General features: G+C 32.6%; 4 protein-coding genes across 4 annotated transcripts; 3 read left to right on the plus strand and 1 right to left on the minus strand.

The window, feature by feature from the left end:
- Nucleotides 1-4,785: 4,785 nt before the first annotated feature.
- Nucleotides 4,786-6,769, plus strand: LOC106760646 (lysine histidine transporter-like 5). Its single transcript, XM_014644062.2, has 8 exons — nt 4,786-4,835; nt 4,918-5,096; nt 5,169-5,555; nt 5,628-6,024; nt 6,138-6,243; nt 6,348-6,439; nt 6,523-6,591; nt 6,671-6,769. The coding sequence occupies exons 1-8, from the start codon at nt 4,833-4,835 to the stop codon at nt 6,767-6,769; spliced, it is 1,332 nt and encodes a 443-aa protein (XP_014499548.2). The 5' UTR covers nt 4,786-4,832.
- Nucleotides 6,770-7,829: 1,060 nt separating this feature from the next.
- On the minus strand, nt 7,830-12,335 carry LOC106759974 (putative methyltransferase At1g22800, mitochondrial). Its single transcript, XM_014643386.2, has 10 exons — nt 12,081-12,335; nt 11,906-11,993; nt 11,680-11,821; nt 11,276-11,345; nt 10,314-10,378; nt 10,151-10,229; nt 8,941-9,028; nt 8,430-8,494; nt 8,263-8,352; nt 7,830-8,139 (listed from the first exon to the last, which is right to left on the minus strand). The coding sequence occupies exons 1-10, from the start codon at nt 12,279-12,281 to the stop codon at nt 8,026-8,028; spliced, it is 1,002 nt and encodes a 333-aa protein (XP_014498872.1). The 5' UTR covers nt 12,282-12,335; the 3' UTR covers nt 7,830-8,025.
- A 281-nt stretch (nt 12,336-12,616) lies between these two features.
- On the plus strand, nt 12,617-16,295 carry LOC106761307. Its single transcript, XM_014644848.2, has 10 exons — nt 12,617-12,885; nt 12,980-13,018; nt 13,220-13,343; nt 13,705-13,766; nt 14,053-14,120; nt 14,433-14,482; nt 14,834-14,903; nt 15,376-15,499; nt 15,624-15,740; nt 15,989-16,295. Exons 1-10 carry the CDS (start codon nt 12,685-12,687, stop codon nt 16,085-16,087), a joined length of 954 nt encoding a protein of 317 aa, XP_014500334.1. The 5' UTR covers nt 12,617-12,684; the 3' UTR covers nt 16,088-16,295.
- Nucleotides 16,296-17,188: 893 nt separating this feature from the next.
- LOC106760943 (glucuronoxylan 4-O-methyltransferase 1) lies at nt 17,189-18,939 on the plus strand. The gene has a single exon (XM_014644391.2). The coding sequence runs from the start codon at nt 17,846-17,848 to the stop codon at nt 18,764-18,766; it is 921 nt and encodes a 306-aa protein (XP_014499877.1). The 5' UTR covers nt 17,189-17,845; the 3' UTR covers nt 18,767-18,939.
- The last annotated feature ends 880 nt before the right edge of the window (nt 18,940-19,819 follow it).

Consider the following 19,819-nt stretch of genomic DNA (forward strand, 5'->3'; position numbering starts at 1 on the left):
ACCGTTTATGCCACAACCAAATTTCTTTTTTGTTTTTATCTTGTTTGTGATCATTCGCAAGACAAACCAATCTTCTTTTATGGTTTTGTTGTGAGACATTTTCAAGATAATACAATCCTTCACTCTCTCTATCACTGGCAATCTTCTCCTTGGAATGGATGTTCTGAAAAAGACAATGGGTTGGGTAAAACAAGGCAACACAAGAATGTGATTTGGTTAACTTGCTGACGGAGATAAGATTACAGTTTAATGTAGGAACAAATAAAACATCAGGAATCGATAAAAAGGGTGAAAGGGATATAGTACCTATACCTTCAATAGGAGATGAGACCCCATTGGCATTGATAATAACGGTTTTAGAACAATTAGAGGAAAAACTAGTAAATATATGAGGATAACAAGTCATATGATCAGTAGCACCTGAATCAATTATCCAATCACTACCCTTAGTAACAACAGAAAGATTAAGAGCAGAGTTAGATATACCTGACTTGGTCACAAATCCGGCAGCAGTAGAAATATAACTCTTGGAAGCAGCGGAAGTTCCAGAATCATGTTTCTCCGATTGATTGTCATCGGAAGAAGCCATCAGAAATATTTAATGAAAAAAAACACTGATCCCTAAACTGTAGAGGATATCAGTGTTTGACTCTTGATACCATATTAAAAGGATTAAAAATAATTCTGATGTATTATTTCAAATAATAGAGTACCATATATATACATACAAGGATCCTATAATCCTTTATCTATTAAAGGAAAAGCATATGCACAAATCTGCACAAATTATAAAAATATCTAAAATATAACTAACATAATGTTTGATTGCCTAATATCCTTTAATAGAATATTTGACATATCTTAACAAAATTATCATAGACAATGTTACCTATAGATAAATTTGTAGATAATTACATACGATAGTAAGTAATTATCTATAGATTTATCTGTATATAATTACCTACGATTTTATTCGTATATAACTACACATGACTTTATTGGTATGTAACTCCTTTTACAAATTTAATTAGATTTATTTTTTTCTAATAGTTGTATGATTAATATAAAATGTTGGACATTAAAATCTCTCAGTAAAGTTTTAAATAATTACTACAAGAATACAAATTACAAATGTAAAGAATTTATAATATATGATCATGCTTAAAACAAAAAGTTAAAACATGAAAATTTTATTAGATGGCTAGTTCAAAGAAACAAATAGCACTATTGTTCTTTAACAAACTCTTAAACAAATACATTAGTTACAAGAAATAATAAACCTCTTACAATGTGTTAGCTATTCAATAACTCCAATTTTAATATATGTCATAATAAACAAACTTAAGAATATAAATTGACACTATGCGAGAACCGTTTACAATGAAAGAGACAAAGGGTTTTTCAAACTCATCCAACTCCAATATCATATAAGTAACTGGAAAAATTACAATAATAAAACTATTAACCTGTGTTTAGTACTATTAACATGAATACACATTGGATTCACGGATTGGAATGTTAGATACACATTTACCTTTTATATTCTTGTTGAACAAAGACAACATGATTCAACAAGGGATTTCCACTCTAGACAATATCTCATCTAATACAAACAAGATTAATCGTCTTTAATAAATCTTTCAACACACTGGCTTTAGAGCCACGAAGTTTCAAACAGAACTATAGGGACTACAACAAAAATGCTAGAGGAACATTTAGATCTTACAAGCTTGTCCATTTAACACAAAAACCATTAAATATAAATAATAGATTTAGTCACCATAAAGGATCCATAGACTACAAATCTTTATGTCTTATTTTTCAAATTGCAGGTTAATGAAAATAATAATATGTAATAAATACATTCATTCAAAATAACAAAATATTGAATCTAATATTATAATTGCTTTTACCATTTGGAACCTTTTTATGATGACATTCCAAATAGCATAACAATAATTAGTGTTTTTCTATCTGCTAAATTATGTTTATCTTGTTTAGACACAGAGAAGAAAGAAAAGTGTTTAAACTTATTGTAAAGGTAGATTGAAACAAAAAAAAAACAATTATTTCTTAATATCTATACAAATTACATCGTTAACAATAACAACGACTTGATATCAAATGTAAGTTATAGAAGATGTTTTCTAGTTAGTATAAATTCTATCAAATATATATGATTAAAAACCCTATGTTATCTGCTATATAGTTGAACAAACGTGAATACAATAATCGATAATAGTTACTTTAAGCATGTATTACTCTTTAAGGCAAAGGATGAGAAGGATCAAACTAACATTAGATCTCAATCTTCAATAGTAGATAACAGAGTTCAGACCAACATCAGATCTCAATATTCAACCTAAGAAATATTTTTCAACTTAAGCAATCTCAAAACCACGTCCTAAGAAATGGTTGCATTGGTAGAAAGATGACTATTGCTCCCATTTGAGGCTTCTTGCTCTCACTACACATGACAAGATAAATTACTATACCGTATATGCAAGACATGGTTTTATTTCATGCCCCTCCAAAATTAGGAATTTTCATTGACTCTTACTTTCTAAGTATCTTTTTTATATGTAAGTCTAATTATTAAGAGTCAAATAATATCATACACAGAGTCCCTATTTAATATACCTACTAAAACACATCACATAGTAACTTTTCCCTTGAAAAAATATACATAAAAATTCAACATCACTAAAGATTATGACTACTACTTAGACTGTACTCAACCTCTCACACACATAAGGCACACATATAAATACACACGTACAAACACAAGCATAGATACAAACACGACATAAAGTTTTTGTGTGTGTGCTTGTGTGTGCGTGTTTGTGTATGTTTTTATGTGTGTGTATGTGAGTGTTTGTGTGCACTACAAGAAAAAAAAAAACTCTTCAATGAAAGAGAGACATGTAGCTACTACCTATGGAGAATCCTTTCCATTCCTAGAGTGACATGTGGCCACTAACTAGGAGGAAAAAACTCTCCAAAGGGAGGAGGACACATGGCATGGATGACCCACTCCTCCTTGTCCACCAAGTTAGATGAAAACTTTGATCCGTTGGTCAACTAAGTCAAATTTGCATCCCACTTTGGTCAGCATTGGGCCTTGGCCCTTTGTTGACTTCAGTGATCAAAAGCCTATTTCACTTGGTCCAAGATACAAGGTCCAAAATAAATCCTACACTATTAGGCCCATAATACAAAGCCCAAACAAATCTTAGACTCTTTGACCCATAATACAAGGCTCAAAATTATTCTTACTCTACTAAGCTTCATGATGATCCAAGATGGTCCAAGAGAGAGAGTCTATGTCCATCTTCCACAGATGACTCCAACTTTTTTTAACCGTGTTTGGTCATGGCTAGAGAGTATATCATCAACATTTGATTGATGAAAGTTTTGTCCCCTAAACTAAAATTGTTTAAAGGAAATTTTTTTTTCAGTGGGATAATGGTATGAGGTGCCAGAATACATATACGCATAATCAGACAAATAAAAGAATTTATTAGAAACTTTATATACTCAAAATACAGTATTCAAAACCATCAATATTAGACTTTGATATTTCAGATGCATCATTGAGCTTATTAAAGTGATGTACAACAAAAGTATTCGAAGGAAAATTATCAATAATGGGTAAAGAAATTATCCTATCATCAATGAAAGAAAGAGAATTTGTAGAAGTCTTTTCATTGAAATGAAATTTCTCATGAAAAAGAACATTCCTTGAAATAAAAATTTAATCTCTAGGTTGTGTAATGTGTATCTTATAGCCTCCTGGGTAATCCACAAAAATGTAAACAACAACATGAGTAAATTTATTTTTGGATGCATAAGCCAAACCTGGTATGGTGATTTTTGTTGTAGACCAGAAAAGGAAAGACATACTCTTTTCCCTAAAATTGAATAACTTGGATTGAATAGAAAAAGTTTGAGCTACATTCAATTGATGTTAATGTTTTCTCTCAACTATTAAGGTTTGTTCAAGTCTCTTCACACAAAAAAAAAAAAAAAAAAATTGATGGAGGGTGCCTTCTTCTGCTAGAAAATCAGTGAGAGAAAGCTCTTTTGGATTGTCGAACCTAAAACCTTTTGAGTTTGAACAATTTAAAAAAAGACAATGTTTTATATAATTTGTGTGAGAAAAATATCCAAGCAAAATTACTGTAATCATTTACCAAGGTTAGGAACAAACATTTGCCACTATAGTAAGCTTACTAAAAAGTCTCTTTCTATATGTCACAATTTAATGTCTCAGAGTAATGTTTGAGAAGTGAAGTAAAAATAATCTTTTAAGCTCAGTAAAAGGTCAAAGTTGACGAGTAGAAGTAGAAAAATTGAATCAAAATGTATGATTACATAGTGATAACCATACAATATTAGTAAAAAAGAAATTGATCATAATAATAATTTATCATACATAAGATATATAATATCTAGAAATCAAATAATTAATTATTTAGAATGTTTATAATATTTAATTATACTTTATTCCAATGAAACGGCCTAAAATCACAAGATATTTTATGAAGTTTTTGTGTTGATAATTATAATATTAATAGTGATAGGGTTGTCTTAAAGGAAGTGATATGTGGAAGCAGTAGAGATAAATAAGGTAAGGGAAGAGAGAAAAAGGCTCTGTTCAATTCTCCTGCGTTAAACGTGCTCTCCTTAAGCTTCGGATCCCGCGACTGATCCAGCCACACCACCGTTTAACTAATATATATAAACATGGTAAGCGTCATTGTTAACCTCTAAAAGAATAGCTCGCACACTTCTTCTTCAATCCAAAAAAACTTTCACATACAATCTTGGAAATGGTAAGTTAATTATTACACTCATAATAATGTTATTATGTTAATCTCAGTGATGAAGATGTGATTTTGATTGGTGTTGTTTCAGGAGCACGCCAATGGAAATGTTGAAATGAGGTCCTTTAGGGACCCACAAAAAGTGGAAGATTGGATGTCCGAGGACGATTCTAGAAAGGCAAAATGGTGGTATTCATCTTTCCACAATGTTACAGCTATGGTGGGCGCTGGCGTGCTTGGGTTACCTTTTGCTATTGCTCAGCTTGGATGGTAAGAAAAAGGTTTAAATTTTAGGATACCCTTTTGTGTTGTGTGATTGATATTGATGGATATCTTTTGCAGGGTTCCAGGTGTTATAATGCTCATAGTTTCGTGGCTTCTGACATTTTACACACTGTGGCTACTTTGTGAAATGCACGAGATGGTTCCTGGGGAGAGGTTTGATAGATACCATGATCTTGGAATTCACGTGCTTGGTCCTAAGAAAGGGCTTTGGCTGGTGATGCCGCAGCAGCTAACGGTTCAGGTGGCCTCGGCCATTGTTTACTGTGTCACCGGTGGCAAGTCCCTGAAGAAGTTTTTCCAAATACTGTCAGTTCGTGGCATGAGTGACATCAGACAAACATATTACATTCTATTCTTTATAGTCTTGCAGATCTTGCTTTCACAAACTCCTAACTTCCATAATTTGAAAGCAGTTTCTTCTCTGGCCGCCGTCATGTCAATCTGGTACGTTCCGGTGTTTGCTTTCGAATTGTTAAATATAACGTCATTTGTATGTGTGTTTGTTCATGCATGCAGCTATTCGATGGTGGCCTTTATCATGTCTGTTGTTGAGGGTTTGAAGGGTCATCCTCGGAGTTATGGAGTTCGGTCTCACACAACTGCAGGGATGACTTTCGATGCCTTCAATGCCCTTGGAACCATTGCTTTTGCCTTTGCCGGTCACAGTGTTGCCTTGGAGATTCAGGCCACATTGCCGTCAACAGTAGAGAAACCTTCAAAGATTCCAATGTGGCGAGGTGTGGTTGTGGCATATTCCATAGTCATTTTTTGCTATTTAACAGTTGCAGTATCTGGATTCTGGGCATTTGGAAACGCTGTTGAAGATGATGTTCTCATCACACTCGAACACCCCTTTTGGCTCATTGCTATAGCTAACTTTATGGTCTTTATTCATGTTGTGGGAAGCTTCCAGGTATTATATATATGTATTATATATATATGATTACGTTCATACATCACATACATACATATACCTAAATCAAATCAAGAGTTGTTTCCTTGATCTGTTTTTTCTTTCTTGTGAAGGTTTTTTGCATGCCTGTGTTTGATACAATAGAGACAAATTTGGTGGAAAAATTGAATTGTAATCGCTCAGTCATGCTTCGCGTTGTTAGTCGAACAATTTTTGTTTGTAAGAATTGATTATCTCAAAAGACTTTTGTGTTCTTAATTGCTTCTTTTGATTATTATTATTATTATTATTATATGTATGTTGATTATCTGTTGTTGTTGCAGGTATTGTGGGATTCATTGGCATGTGCATTCCATTTTTTGGAGGACTGTTAGGGTTTTTTGGAGGACTAGCATTCACGTCAACATCATATATTGTAATATCTGAAATTTTGTAATAAATTTAAGCATGGTTGAATGGTTGAATCTGAAGCTAACAGTTTTGAAAAGTTTGATGCAGATTCCTTGTATGTTATGGCTTGAGGCAACAAAACCTAGAAAATGGAGTTTCCATTGGGTGGTATCATGGGTATGTTTTTTGATCGTGATTGAAAGATGAGTATAATAATGTTTAGAATGATTTATGATGTTTTTGAACTGTGTTACAGTTTAGCATCATTGTTGGAGTTATCATAGCACTTCTTGCACCGATTGGAGGAGTACGAACAATTGTGGTTTCCGCCAAGACATACCAACTATTTTCCTAATAGAAGAGAAGATGTGTGTTGATAATAATCATGTTATGTACCATTATTTTCTCTCATTTTTACAACAAATTGCTCTATACTTTTTTCCTAGAGTTAGCTATTTCGCAAAAGTTTTAAGTTGCGAAATTATTCTTATTTGTAACTAAGATCGTTAACTAGGATAAACAATTTTGTTCAGTGTATTTACTTTTCCATTTTTAGGATACATATTTTCACTTTTCTTTCTTTTATAGGTCTATATTCTCTATATCTCTCTCTATACAATAATCAACGATAAAATTAGATAAATCCTAACCAGATATTCAATATTAATTTTTAAAAGATTATTAATTGTTAAAAAAATATATATACGTCATATTTCATAATCATGAACACGACTTCAACTTTTTCGTTTATCGATTTTCAAAACACTTAACTATAATAAATTATTTAATAGTATCAGAATATTTAATGAAAATTATTTTAAATTCAATTTTTTTTTTATTTTAAAACCATATGTAAATAAAATCCTAAAACTAATAACCATAAAAGAATCATTATAATTATATCTTACTCTTTGTGTTTGGGAGATTCATCAACGAACTTATGATTATAATAATAAGAGAAATATAGTATTAGGATATACTTTTCCATCTATTTCACATAAAATATATGAATAAAATAATTATAAAAATATAAATTTTTGTATTTTTTTTTAAAAAATAGAATAAAAAGTGAAAAAAAATAATGTCAAATAAATATAAAAATTTAAACATTTAAACGTCAAAAAATATTTTTCTAATAGTAATCAACCTCCTTCCATACAAATATTCGTAATGGAAACATTACATATTTTAGGTAGGAATATCATGATATTAATTTAGATGTAAGGATATTCAAAGATTAGTGTGCATCAATGATAGCAACTATAAATTGTCTAATATATTTACATTTCTCTATTCGTTATGTTTTATAAACTATAGTAAAATTTTAATGAAATAACATGTGAAATGTATGTGTCAACGTTTTCCAACATTTGAATAGTTACTACAAAATATAAAAATATACACAATAAAGTAAATAAAACCATAAGAAAAATTTTTTTCATAAATTTGAAATTTTGGTGCGATATTGGCTCATCAAAATGTTCAACCAATATGCAGTACCAGATTCAGAGCTGGTATACGGCAACGATGCATGAGTTACCACACATAAACTGCCCTAAATACTTCAATTAAACTTAAATATGAATAGCCAAAATCAAGGGGAAGGGGCAATCAACTTTGGCTTCCAAATTGCTTCTGAATATCATTGAAAGATATAGTGGCTGATCCTCTTCGTTTTGCTTTCTGCTGGGAAGGATGTTCCCTCCAACCCGTCATGTATATAACCTGAGAAGGCAGAATGACCATACAACATGTCACATCTATCTTTCATAATTAGTTGTAAATTATGATTTCAACTTTATCTTTCATAAGAGACAGATTAGACATAAACTACACTATTTTGATTACCTGGAAGGTTGCAGGTACAGTTCCGTCTTCGGAAGAAAACATTGAATCATAAATAGCTGCAGTTGCTAAAGCAGTGTCCCTCTTTAGGATCTGTTCAAATATGCACAAACCTTTTTCAAAAATGTAATGCAACATCCGCGGCTCAACATTTGATAAAGGGAATTTACATTGTTCATTTGCGAAAGAGCATTTGTTTCACCCATTGCACGGAGATGTTCTATAAGCTCTAGAGCTGCACAGAACATAGACAAGAATCACTATTACGAAAAATGTATCACAAAGGTAAGAGACTCACATTATTTAATAAACGAGTAACAACTTGAAACAATTCATACATGTTTAAAATGGAAATTCAATTATGAAAAAGGCAACCGACAGTTTTTGCTAGCCCTCCCTCATTCTATTATTCTAGAAGTGGATATTCTTTTAGCCACCAGATTGTTGTGAGGTGATATGGTTTTTGTGGCCATTACTTCCTACACCCTATCAGTAAGCAATAAAATGTCACCATGCTCATCTCCACAAAAACTTCTTATCTGCCTTTGCTCATCTACCATTACTGAAATTCTAAACTATAGAAGAATACATCTAAAATAATTTAGGGAGAAGTCATAACTAATTTATCTCAAATCGTGCATGTAGAATATTTCATTTATTAAACCAAATAAAAATTCTTACCGCTTTCATATTTAACTATGTACTCATCAACATCAACACCTGGAAGGGTGAAACCTGCCCTGGTCAAAAGATTCCCAGCATCTCGAACCTGAAAATGGAGGACAAAAGGACTTCTCAATCCCATCTTTGTTATTCCATTTGAACAAAAGTACAAGTCTTCATTACAAGCATTAAAGTTAAAACAATCCAGAATAACTAACTGATATTTTAAACAGGCCTACTTGCTTCAAATTAACCACCAACAAGGACAGGAAGTTACTTTCAAACAAAATAATGGAATTCATCTCTGAGTTGACAGCAAACAATGATTACTGCTAGAAATCCACCTTAAACATGGTCACCTCTAGCTCACCTTAGTTGGGGTCTGTTTGGGAGCTGCAATAATTGTAGCTTTAGGGGTGTTAATTTAGTCTCACAGACTAGAGATATGACATAAATAAAGCTTACAATGCTTAAACAATTCTCATCTTACAACTTGGTTTTATAAAATTGAGTTAGACTCTAAGGTTAAATTCTAAGATAGTATGAGTATATCTTAGATCCATTATTGAACCACCTACCGTATTAGTTAGTACAAAACCCAAAAGTGTTGGGCATGAACTTGTTAATCAGGAAAAACTCAAGTCTTACATTAACTAGAATAAGTGTCGAAATAACATATACAGTGGGGACCAACCCCACCCTATGAACAGAGTTTTCGAGTTGAGTTAAATATAAACCCAAATTCTAAAAACAAGTAACATGAAACCACGCTATCTATTCAAAAGTGAAAGTGAAGCATTCATTCAAAATAAAGGTGATGTTAACTACTAAAGATCCCACATTTATTTAATATATGATCAAATTATAGTATGTCGATGAATGCTGACCTTGCAAGCTAGTTTTATAGGATTAAGTGGCTTAGAATCCACTTTCTAAGATGGTACCAAAATCTATCATAACAAGGTTTGTTGAGTCTATCATGTCATCCTCTATTGGATATCCCACAAATATCTACTCTCATGCTTGAGATGTTCAGTCTTTGCTTGAGAAAGTATTAGAAATTACACATCTATTAGAGATAGGACCACATTACAGTATATTAGTTTATGCGGATGCAAACCCTATTTTGCAAACCAATTTTGTTGAATTGAATTAGATTTAAAGTCCACTTTTTAAGATCAACTAATAAGTAAATAATTTAAAATAACACTTTTACAATAAGACATGCCTGTGCCAAAGGTGATATTCGGGGACTGATCCCTCCTTCACGCTCCATTTGTGCTAACGTACAAGCTATTCTGAGCTCCCTGGTACCGAAACAAATATCATTAAAATTCTCCATACATTTTTGTTGCAAAAAAACTAAAAAAGAAAAACAAAAATAGTGTCACTTTAACGTTTCTCCACCAAGAATAGCTGCTAAAAATAAACCATCAGGCTTCAATGCCAATCTAGACTGCAAAACATTAAAAAAATTCAGATAATAAAAAATAAAAAATAATATCAAAAGTGACATTTGGATAAGGATAAAGACTTATGATTTGCACATTAATGTTTTCTCTATATTGGCAAAGCAAATATTCAAACATTATTGAGAATTATAATTCAATTATAAGCCAACTAAATTAGCCATAAACTTGGTTTCTTCCTTAACTCATAATCATGTTCGTGAATGTAAACATAGTTGAGCACAGGAGGAAATGCCCAGTCAGTAGTGTAGCTCCTATGTTTAGAAGGCGATGATAAAAGAAAAAGAGAAAAATAGATCATAATAGTATAATATTAGTAGTTATGTACTAACAATTAGACTAACAAACCTAATATTCTAACAAGTAGCTGTTGGTTTGGTCCCCAAACTCATTTCAAGATCCATTATCAGATTCATTTAACTCCATCCCAATTCAAACACAATATTTAATGAATTCATGTTCAGCACATATCACAATTTTAAAATCTTGCATTTGAAAGCATAATAAATTAGTTCATTACTCTTGACCTTAGCAAAGATCAATCTTTGCTCCTTAAGTCAACCCAACTTAAGTACCAAAATTTCTAGCCATATCATGACCCATTATATTATAACTATATTACATTTGTGAACTGCAAGCTACCCTGCTATAGAACTGCATGCTAGAGCACCTGTGAACTGCATAAACTTTTCTAAATTGTTTTCTTCACTCAGCTTATAAATCTCAATCATTTTAAATGTCCATTATTGTAAATCTCTAAACAAATTTACTGACAATTTGCTATCACTTGATGCTTTTTCTGTAAACATTACCCTTTGTTGGACACGCCATTAGAAAAGAACCAACTTAAACTCAATGAAGCCACAAACAAAAGGAAAGAGCACCTGTATCATTGCTCCAGGAAGATCATTAGTCCAGTGTAGTCCCAAGCAACTAACAACCAAATCCACAGAGCTGCAAACCATACAACAATATCCATAATAGATTTAAAAAAAAAAAAAAAGAACAGAAAACCCTGACATGAAATAAATAGGATAAATGCCCAATTCAATAATGTCTTCAGTCCTTAAAAGAACAAATAATATGATTTAGTCCCTGAATATAATTTTAAGGATCAATTTGACACAACATTTTGTCTTTAAGCTATAATAACCAGAAACTAATTTGTATTTCTAACATAGTCAAATACTAAATCAGGTTTTGTTCTTAGAAGAACTAAATTGGCAGTAATTGAGAAACCAAATTCGGTCATTTACCCCAATAAAAAAGAATAAAAAATTACAATCACCTCTCTTTGATAGGCAGGAACTCTTCGTCAGCAACCAGAAATTCTGTCTGGACGGCATCGTTGGACGAGTCACGGTGAGAATTTCTACAAGCTTGAATCATATCATAGGAGGCATCCATGACAATAAGCTTTTCCACACCACCTGAGATGAAGCACTGGATGAATAAATGAAGCATAGCAACATGATAGGGCATGGAGAGTGAGTGAGGAATTGTTAGATTGCTACCGTTTGCAGGAGGAGCGGAAAGAGAGCGGCTGATAGATTGCAAGGAGCCTCCCAAACATAGGGCGGTTGGAAAAGTCTTCTTACAGTCCTGAAGAAAGAGAATCAATCGGAATTAAAATTGTAATTGAAACAGAAATTGAAATTGAAATTGGAAAAGAATGTGACCTAACCTAACCTGCAAGCGATCCAAGAGGTTTTGAGAAACTGAGTGAAGGAGAGGGTCGTGTAAGGGCGTCGACCATGCCGCTCGGTCGCGTTGTGCGCGCTTTCGTTGGCGATCGAAAATTTGGACCTTGGAAGTGGAATCGGAGACGAATGTACGACTGCGGCATGCCAATGGCAAAGGTTGTTTCCGCCAGAGCGACACTGCTCTCATTTTCTCAGCGCAGTTCAGTTCTTCCAAAACACAAGTTTTCTACGCCATCTTCAATTTAAATTTAATCATTTATATATTTTTTAAATGATCTCCTCTATCTTTTCAATTTTACTTTAGTCTTACAAATTATTAATTATATTAATTATTAATTACAATTTTCTCTATTCTTTTTCTATTTTCTTCTCTGCCTAATCTACTTGCTTATTAATAGCAAATTGTCTGTAAAAAAATAATTTAAAATAACTCGGGGACTAAAAGTTAATTACATAGATATTTTAACAATACATAAAAAAAAGTTATTTATCTTGAAAGAAGTGTCTAAATAATGAAAACCTAAAACCAAAATAATATTTTGGGCGGTGTGGGACACAAGTTGGGTTTAGTGAATAGCAGCAGCATAAGCATGTCTTTGTGCTCCGTTCTCCCACTGTTCATCTCCACACCTCCAACCACAGCCACAAGCAAGAGCATTCAACGCGGGAATAGAAATTGGGCGTTGCAGAGACTCAGAATCGTTGCAAAATCAAAATCAGATGCGTCGCCATCATCGTCCACACCCACCTCCCTTCTTTCTTTTCTCTGCCCCCTACTCACGCTCTTATCTGTATGTGTACTAATTCACTTTTCCAATGCTTTTCTCTACCAATTATAATTTCAATTTCTCAATGTCTTATTTATTTACTGCTTCTATCTGTCAGGGAAAGGATCCTTCTCAACCACGCAATTTCACTCTCGAGGTGATTTCTCAGGGTCTTATAAGTAATAGCCTTAAAATCATTATGTATTTTTTATGCACGTAGTGCAAGTGGAAGTATATGGGAAATTATATGAAAACAATTAATCCTGTGATGTATCTGCGGTGCGGGTGCAAATAATTCTTTATATATCTGCATGCACCTTATATCAGACTAACCAAAGTTTTTTTTTATGAATGGTAGCTAGCGTTATCTTCCTTGGCTAGCTTGTCAAGGTTTGCATGGGGAAAAAAATCCATAGCTGAGAGTTCACTCTCCAATGAAATCACTTCAGAGCTTCCTTTTAGTTTGCAGCTTTTTGAATTTGGTACGCCTCTTCCTCATTAAACAGGTTTAGGAAGAACCCTTATGATGCTACTGTCATTCCTAATAATAGGAAAACGTATGTTTCTTCTTAGAGTTAGTTTTTGAATTTTATTAACATTCCAGAAGTTTATTTATTTTAACTGTATTACTATTACTATTGCTTAGCACCATTTGGCCTTAATTGCAATAACAGTGTGCCCAGATAAAAGAAGTTATTTATTCTTATCGTCAACTGGACCTTCATACTAGGATTCTGAAACATGTTTTGGTTTTTTGTCAGTTACATGATGCTGTAATTTTATTTTATCGTTGAATGTTGTGATTGTCACCTCTTAAATCTTTTAAACATTATTTTTTAACAGAGGCATGCCCCTTTTGTAGAAGGGTCCGGGAAGCTTTGACTGAACTAGATCTTTCTGTAGAGGTTAGCTATCAATGCTTTACACACACTTACCAGCACATTCAATATCCAATGCTCCTTCTCTTGGCTGAGTTTTGTCTGTTTCAATGGAGTGCTATTTTTGGTTTCCAATGAGATATGCTCCTAGAAATTTGGGGTCTATGTCTACTCTCTATTGAGTTGAGTTTGATGTGTTTGCTAACTTTTCAACAATGTTTGTTCAACTCCTGTTTGTTGGTCTGGATTAATGATATTCAAATAAATTCCAGCAAGTAAGATTTCTAATTTTTTTTTTTGGTGTCATGAATAGGTCTATCCATGTCCTAAGGGTTCTGTAAGACACAGAGAAGTGGTCAGCAGAACTGGTGGTAAAGAACAGTACGTAGCTTTCCATCATAAATTGTTTCTTTGATCTTTGAATGAATTTTCTTGCAATAGTACAGAACTTTGAAAATTTTAAATCAGTTCTTGAGTATCATGTCTCAATTTGGTCAATATATACACTTGTATTATATACGCTGATTAATCCTGATGAAGAAGCAATTGCTACACGACAGCTTTCATTTTCTTTTACTTTTTTGTTTCTTCTTTGTATCTTGCAACATATTTAACACTTGTGAAATAGTTTGATGTTGTCCTTATCTTTTCAAATACTATTTCTATTTATTCTGCAGTGATGTTCTATTGCAGGTTTCCTTTCCTCATTGATAAAAAAAATGGTATTTCTATGTATGAAAGTGGTAAGCAAGCAAGTCTCTCGCTGCTCCTTCTCCAAATGGTTTCTGATTGTCCTGTTTTGAGGCAATGGCATAAATGAACACCATTTTCATAATTGTTTTACTGGTTTAGATTGACACATGTTAAAGGTTTATTACTCCTATATACATTTTCTTACCTAAACATCCATTTTCGTCTGTTTCAGTTGTGTTAGTAAAGGATTTTAAGTAATTCAATTTCAATCCTTTAAATGTTGTGAACTTTATTTTGTCATTTAATTTAGTAAATGCAATTGTAGTCTTAATTCCAACCTCTAAACTAATGCTGATTGTCTGTGACCCTCATGGATCTCTATTTTTGGTGTCTTGCTTTAGGTGATATTGTAAAATACTTGTTTGAGCAATACGGAGAAGGCAGAAGTCCATCATTGGGACTTTTGGAGAGGTATTAGATGCAAATCACTTTTTCCTATGAGCATGTAAAATATTTCATCACATCGTAGAAAGAAACATTAATATTTTACTGTAATATTTTCATTAAAGCATCTTAGCATTTAATAAGTTGTATAATGTGACACGAAAGTATGTTACTCGTCTTGAGGTGATTCAGAATGTGATTTTGTTAAGGAGCAATGAAACATATACAAATGATTATTGAGTCTTGTGACAGAGGCCAAAGGATGTCTGCCGAGCGTTGTTCCATATTTTAGGAAAAAGACTTTTGACAACCTTTATAGAGGTAAAATGTTTTTAATAAAAATTAACTTTTGTATTTCTAAAGAAAAAGAGAGAGTGAAGGGTAACTAGGGATAGTGTCAAATGGGTGTAAAAAGAAATTTCGGTATCAAAGTACCATTGTCTTTCGACAAAGAGAGACTTTCAAATTAATGTGTTATTTACATCCCATTCCTGTGCAGCACTATTTTTACTGGATGGATGCCGACAATACTTCGAGCAGGTAGAGGAATGACTCGGTGGGTTTACTCCAGGCCTGACCCTCCTCCAGGAAAGTTGGAACTCTTCTCATATGAAAATAATCCTGTAAGATAATGCTTTTCTCTCCAATTTCTGAAGCAATTTTCAAGCATCATACACATACTATTCCACTAAGTTATTGGACATATTTCTTCTGCTAAATTCATAGATTTGAAATTCCATTTTTCAGAATGCTCGAATAGTCCGTGAGGCACTATGTGAATTGGAACTTCCTTACATTCTTCAAAACGTGGGAGAAGGCTCTGACCGAATGAAGTTACTCTTGAATGCTTCTGGATCTAAAGAGGTTAGAATTTTGTGGTACATACAAAGCTATGGGAAATCAGCAACTGAGGTTTTGATAATTAAAAACCTGAACATGTATAACAACCTATGAAATTGTTAAAATCTCCTCGCTATATAATAATAATAATAAGTATAAAAGCAAAATAGTAGTGGGTGAAGTTTTTATTTATATCTTGATTGATATTTTCTTTTTGGATCATTTAATGGTTTATCAACACATCCTTGTATGAATATAGTTGTTCTCTACAGGTTCCTTTCTTTATTGATCACAACACTGGATTTGAATCTGGAGACTGCACAACAATCTTATCGTATTTGTTCCAAACCTATTCAACAGTTATTTTATAGCATCCACTCTCTGTAAATGAAAACTTGTGGTTTGAAATCACTGCAGAGCGCATTTATTACACTGTGCTATGAAACCTCTTTGCAAGCTGCCTTATGTGGTTAAGATGCTATTTGTGGTAAAGACAAATGTAACTAACAATTTGATCATGTACTTTTCCCACAAATATTGCAATAAATTTAGCTGCAAAATGTAAGTTCTTACATTTCATCACCCGGCACTCTAATCATGTGGTACAAATATCATGTTAAAATTTTCATCTATTCAACTTGTATTATTAACAGATTGAAATTTTGGTACTGACATAAAAATGACTAAAAAATAACCCACTCCACTTTAAAAAACTGAATCTTGTAGAAAGACAACAAGAGACCCCCACAAAATATTATGGTTTTGTTTGACGTACATGGCCAATCCTGCATAGGGTTAATAAGGTTGATAATAAAGTTGAAACTATTTAATTTATCATATATATTGACAAAGAAATAACTAAATAAATATCTTTTATTTCTATTTTTGTTTTCAAGAGTCATTAAAACTGATTTTTGTCGGACTTTTTTAAATTCTCTCTTTACATATGTTAATATAATTTAGCCCTCTATAATGTTTCTTTTTAGAAAATAGTTCATTTGTACTTTTTTTTTCTTTGCACACTTGTTAGTTGAAATAAGATATGATTAAGTAAGTAAATTTTGTATTTATTTCGCTAAATGAATATATATATATATATATATATATATATATATATATATATATATATATATATATATACACACACATGCTGTATTAGATCTTGGTACATACACATTAACAAAAGGAAGTTAATAATATTGTTGTTATTAATAACAAGTATAAATTATAGAACACACTAATTATATTAATTATAAATCATATTAAATAATATATTAATAAATTAATTATAATTATCTAATATATAATTATTTTGATATATAGTACAGTTTTACTAGCTTAGTAGTTCTATTGTTATTTTATTTTCAACCCTGCTAATTTCTGACTGGCAAAATTTAAAATGAAAATATTTCTAAAAAAAGTATTATAAAGTACTGTCACAAATTCATTGCCAAATATTTAGAAAACTCTTCCAAAAAACTATATCACACATGAAAGAAAAACATGCAGAAAACTTACATATCTCTTTTAATGAGAGATCCTTGTAAGGTAATTTCATGTCTGTGAAGACGACAAATTATTCTTAAACATCAACTGTTGGACCCCATTTCAGTTCTACCAACTCTAACAAATACTCAAGCTCCAAAAGTTGCTTCAGTAGCTATTTTGTCAAAATCATTCCTCCAAATTTCTTCCTCTCTGCCTGCTTTATACAACCAATGCATGTTTACAAATAATACCAAACATCAATATTTATCATTTTTCTGTCAGTTCTCATCAGAGGCTTCACCAAAAATATATATATTTATCTCAATTCTGAAGATACCATGGCCTTGTGACCCCAACAACATCACAACAAACGGTAGGTGATCTCACCAAATCATTGCCCTAGTAGGTGCTACATAAAGATTAAATGTTTGCCACCTCAATACTAAATCGACCACTAATCTCGTTCACAAACTTTACTGTTTTTCTCTTTCTCCTTTTATATATCAGTTTGACTTCACTTTACTCTCAAGCAAGTTCACATGTGTTCCTTCAACTAAGATCTGATCACCCTCTTCCCATCTTTCTTGCTCCTGAGAAAGATAAAAAGAAAAGAATAAGCTTTTTTTCTCAAAAAACCAACCATGAGGTCCAAAACCCAATTCACATGCAGCCTCAAGGTAGCCATTCTCTCCATTGCCTTTCTCTGCCTCTTCATCTTGCTATTCCGCTCATCCATATTCTCCTTGTCTCCCCAACTCACCTCACAGACCAACTTGTCAAACTCAAACGCAGTAGCAGTAGAAGAATCTCACCCCACAACAGAAACAACAGAAACTGCAGCCACACCATCATCATGCCCTCCAATCCCTGAGAACCCCACATGCAACAAAGCCCCTCCTTCTTTATCCAATGCTCTCATCCACTACGCCACCACCAACGTCACCCCTCAGCAGACCCTCCGTGAGATCTCGGTCTCGGCCAAGGTCCTTCAGAAGAAGTCACCCTGCAACTTCCTCGTGTTTGGCCTCGGCCACGACAGCCTCATGTGGACATCGCTCAACTACGGTGGCCGCACGGTGTTCCTGGAGGAGGACAAGTCTTGGATCGACCAAATCCAACAGAAGATACCCTCTTTGGAGTCCTACCATGTCATGTACGACACACAGGTTCACCAGGCTGACGAGCTGTTGAAGGTTGGAATGGAAGCAGACTGCAAAAAGGTGAGTGATCCAAGATTTTCTCAGTGCCAGCTTGCGCACAAGGGGTTCCCAAGTGAGGTTTATGACATAGATTGGGATGTGATCATGGTGGATGCCCCCACAGGTTTCTTTGAAGGGGCACCAGGGAGAATGACTGCAATCTACACTGCAGGGTTGATTGCCAGGAACAAAGGCCATGGTGACACTGATGTGTTTGTCCATGATGTTGATAGAGAGGTGGAAGACAAGTTCTCAAAAGCTTTTCTGTGTGAAGGGTATCTGAAGGAACAAGAAGGGAGGATCAGACACTTCAACGTTCCAAGCCACAGGTCTCGTTTGTGGAGGCCATTTTGCCCACAGTAGTTCTTCATGTTTACATATATACTTGCTGTATCAATCACTGTCATGGAAACTGATACAATTTCCACCACCAGCACGTATTCTTTTCATCATGTGTGAACTCCTGCTTTTCTTGAGTTTTCGAATTGATTCTGATTTATATACAACTCCTTCATGGATTCTTACCCTTTCAATCTGATTCAAGAGTCTTTAATCATTGTTGTTCCAGAAAAGATATCAAACATATATATATATACCTGCAAAATGAACTGACAGATAATTTATATATATATACAACTCTTTCATGGATTGTTACATCTGATGCTTTCTTTATACACCTCCATAAAGTATTAGAAAGATTTATATAATCGATAGTTTACATTTTTAGATTCTAAAATTTGAAATATATTTTAAATTATATAATTTAAAAAATAGTCTATAAAATTTTGAATATATTGTCAGATTTTTTTATTGTCTAATTCAAAATTATATTTCATGTAATACAAAATATATTTCTAAATTTTTAGATCGAAATATACTTTCATATTGTATAATAAAAAATTATACACTTAAATTATGTAGTATAAAATATATTTCAAGTTTTTGGGATCACGTAATTTAGAATATATTTCCAGATTCTCGGGTCTAGAAATACACTACAAATTATATAATATAAAATTTATTCAAAATAATTGGTAAACTTTGACTTAAAATAGAAGTTATTTTAAAAATATATATTATCGTACTCTTAATAACAGTTTAAATAAGTAATATTTGAAATATATTTCTCATACATCAACCTCCAAGTCACAATATTCCATATATTGAGTGTTGAATACTAAAAAAAAATGTTTAACTTAACAATAAAAAAAAACTAAGATTTCCTTCGTCACCGTTTACAAAACAATTAAATTATTACTATAAATACATTATAAATAATAATTAAAAATGGTTTGTTTAAATTTCGAGTGGAGCATTTAAAGTGATAATTAAAAATAAATTTAATTTATTATGATACGTTTAGTATTAATAATTTGAGTAGGTGGTGCATGAAGTAAAATACAGTCCAAAAAGAGA

The sequence above is a fragment of the Vigna radiata genome, chromosome 5 (genome assembly GCF_000741045.1).
Source record: "Vigna radiata var. radiata cultivar VC1973A chromosome 5, Vradiata_ver6, whole genome shotgun sequence".
Taxonomy (NCBI): Eukaryota; Viridiplantae; Streptophyta; class Magnoliopsida; order Fabales; family Fabaceae; genus Vigna; species Vigna radiata.

What these genes read in the sequence shown, in the direction of transcription:
- LOC106760646 (XM_014644062.2), top strand. An exon ending in GCTATTGCTCAGCTTGGATG is followed by an intron (nt 5,097 to 5,168) that starts GTAAGAAAAAGG and finishes TATCTTTTGCAG; the next exon opens with GGTTCCAGGTGTTATAATGC. An exon ending in TCCATTGGGTGGTATCATGG is followed by an intron (nt 6,592 to 6,670) that starts GTATGTTTTTTG and finishes ACTGTGTTACAG; the next exon opens with TTTAGCATCATTGTTGGAGT.
- LOC106759974 (XM_014643386.2), bottom strand. Translation starts at nt 12,281, where the DNA reads ATGAGAGCAGTGTCGCTCTGGCGGAAACAACCTTTGCCATTGGCATGC. An exon ending in TTCCGCTCCTCCTGCAAACG is followed by an intron (nt 11,822 to 11,905) that starts GTAGCAATCTAA and finishes GCTTCATCTCAG; the next exon opens with GTGGTGTGGAAAAGCTTATT. An exon ending in GAATATCACCTTTGGCACAG is followed by an intron (nt 9,029 to 10,150) that starts GCATGTCTTATT and finishes CTCCATTTTCAG; the next exon opens with GTTCGAGATGCTGGGAATCT.
- LOC106761307 (XM_014644848.2), top strand. Translation starts at nt 12,685, where the DNA reads ATGTCTTTGTGCTCCGTTCTCCCACTGTTCATCTCCACACCTCCAACC. An exon ending in CCCTACTCACGCTCTTATCT is followed by an intron (nt 12,886 to 12,979) that starts GTATGTGTACTA and finishes TCTATCTGTCAG; the next exon opens with GGAAAGGATCCTTCTCAACC. An exon ending in AGAACTGGTGGTAAAGAACA is followed by an intron (nt 14,121 to 14,432) that starts GTACGTAGCTTT and finishes GTTCTATTGCAG; the next exon opens with GTTTCCTTTCCTCATTGATA.
- LOC106760943 (XM_014644391.2), top strand. Translation starts at nt 17,846, where the DNA reads ATGAGGTCCAAAACCCAATTCACATGCAGCCTCAAGGTAGCCATTCTC.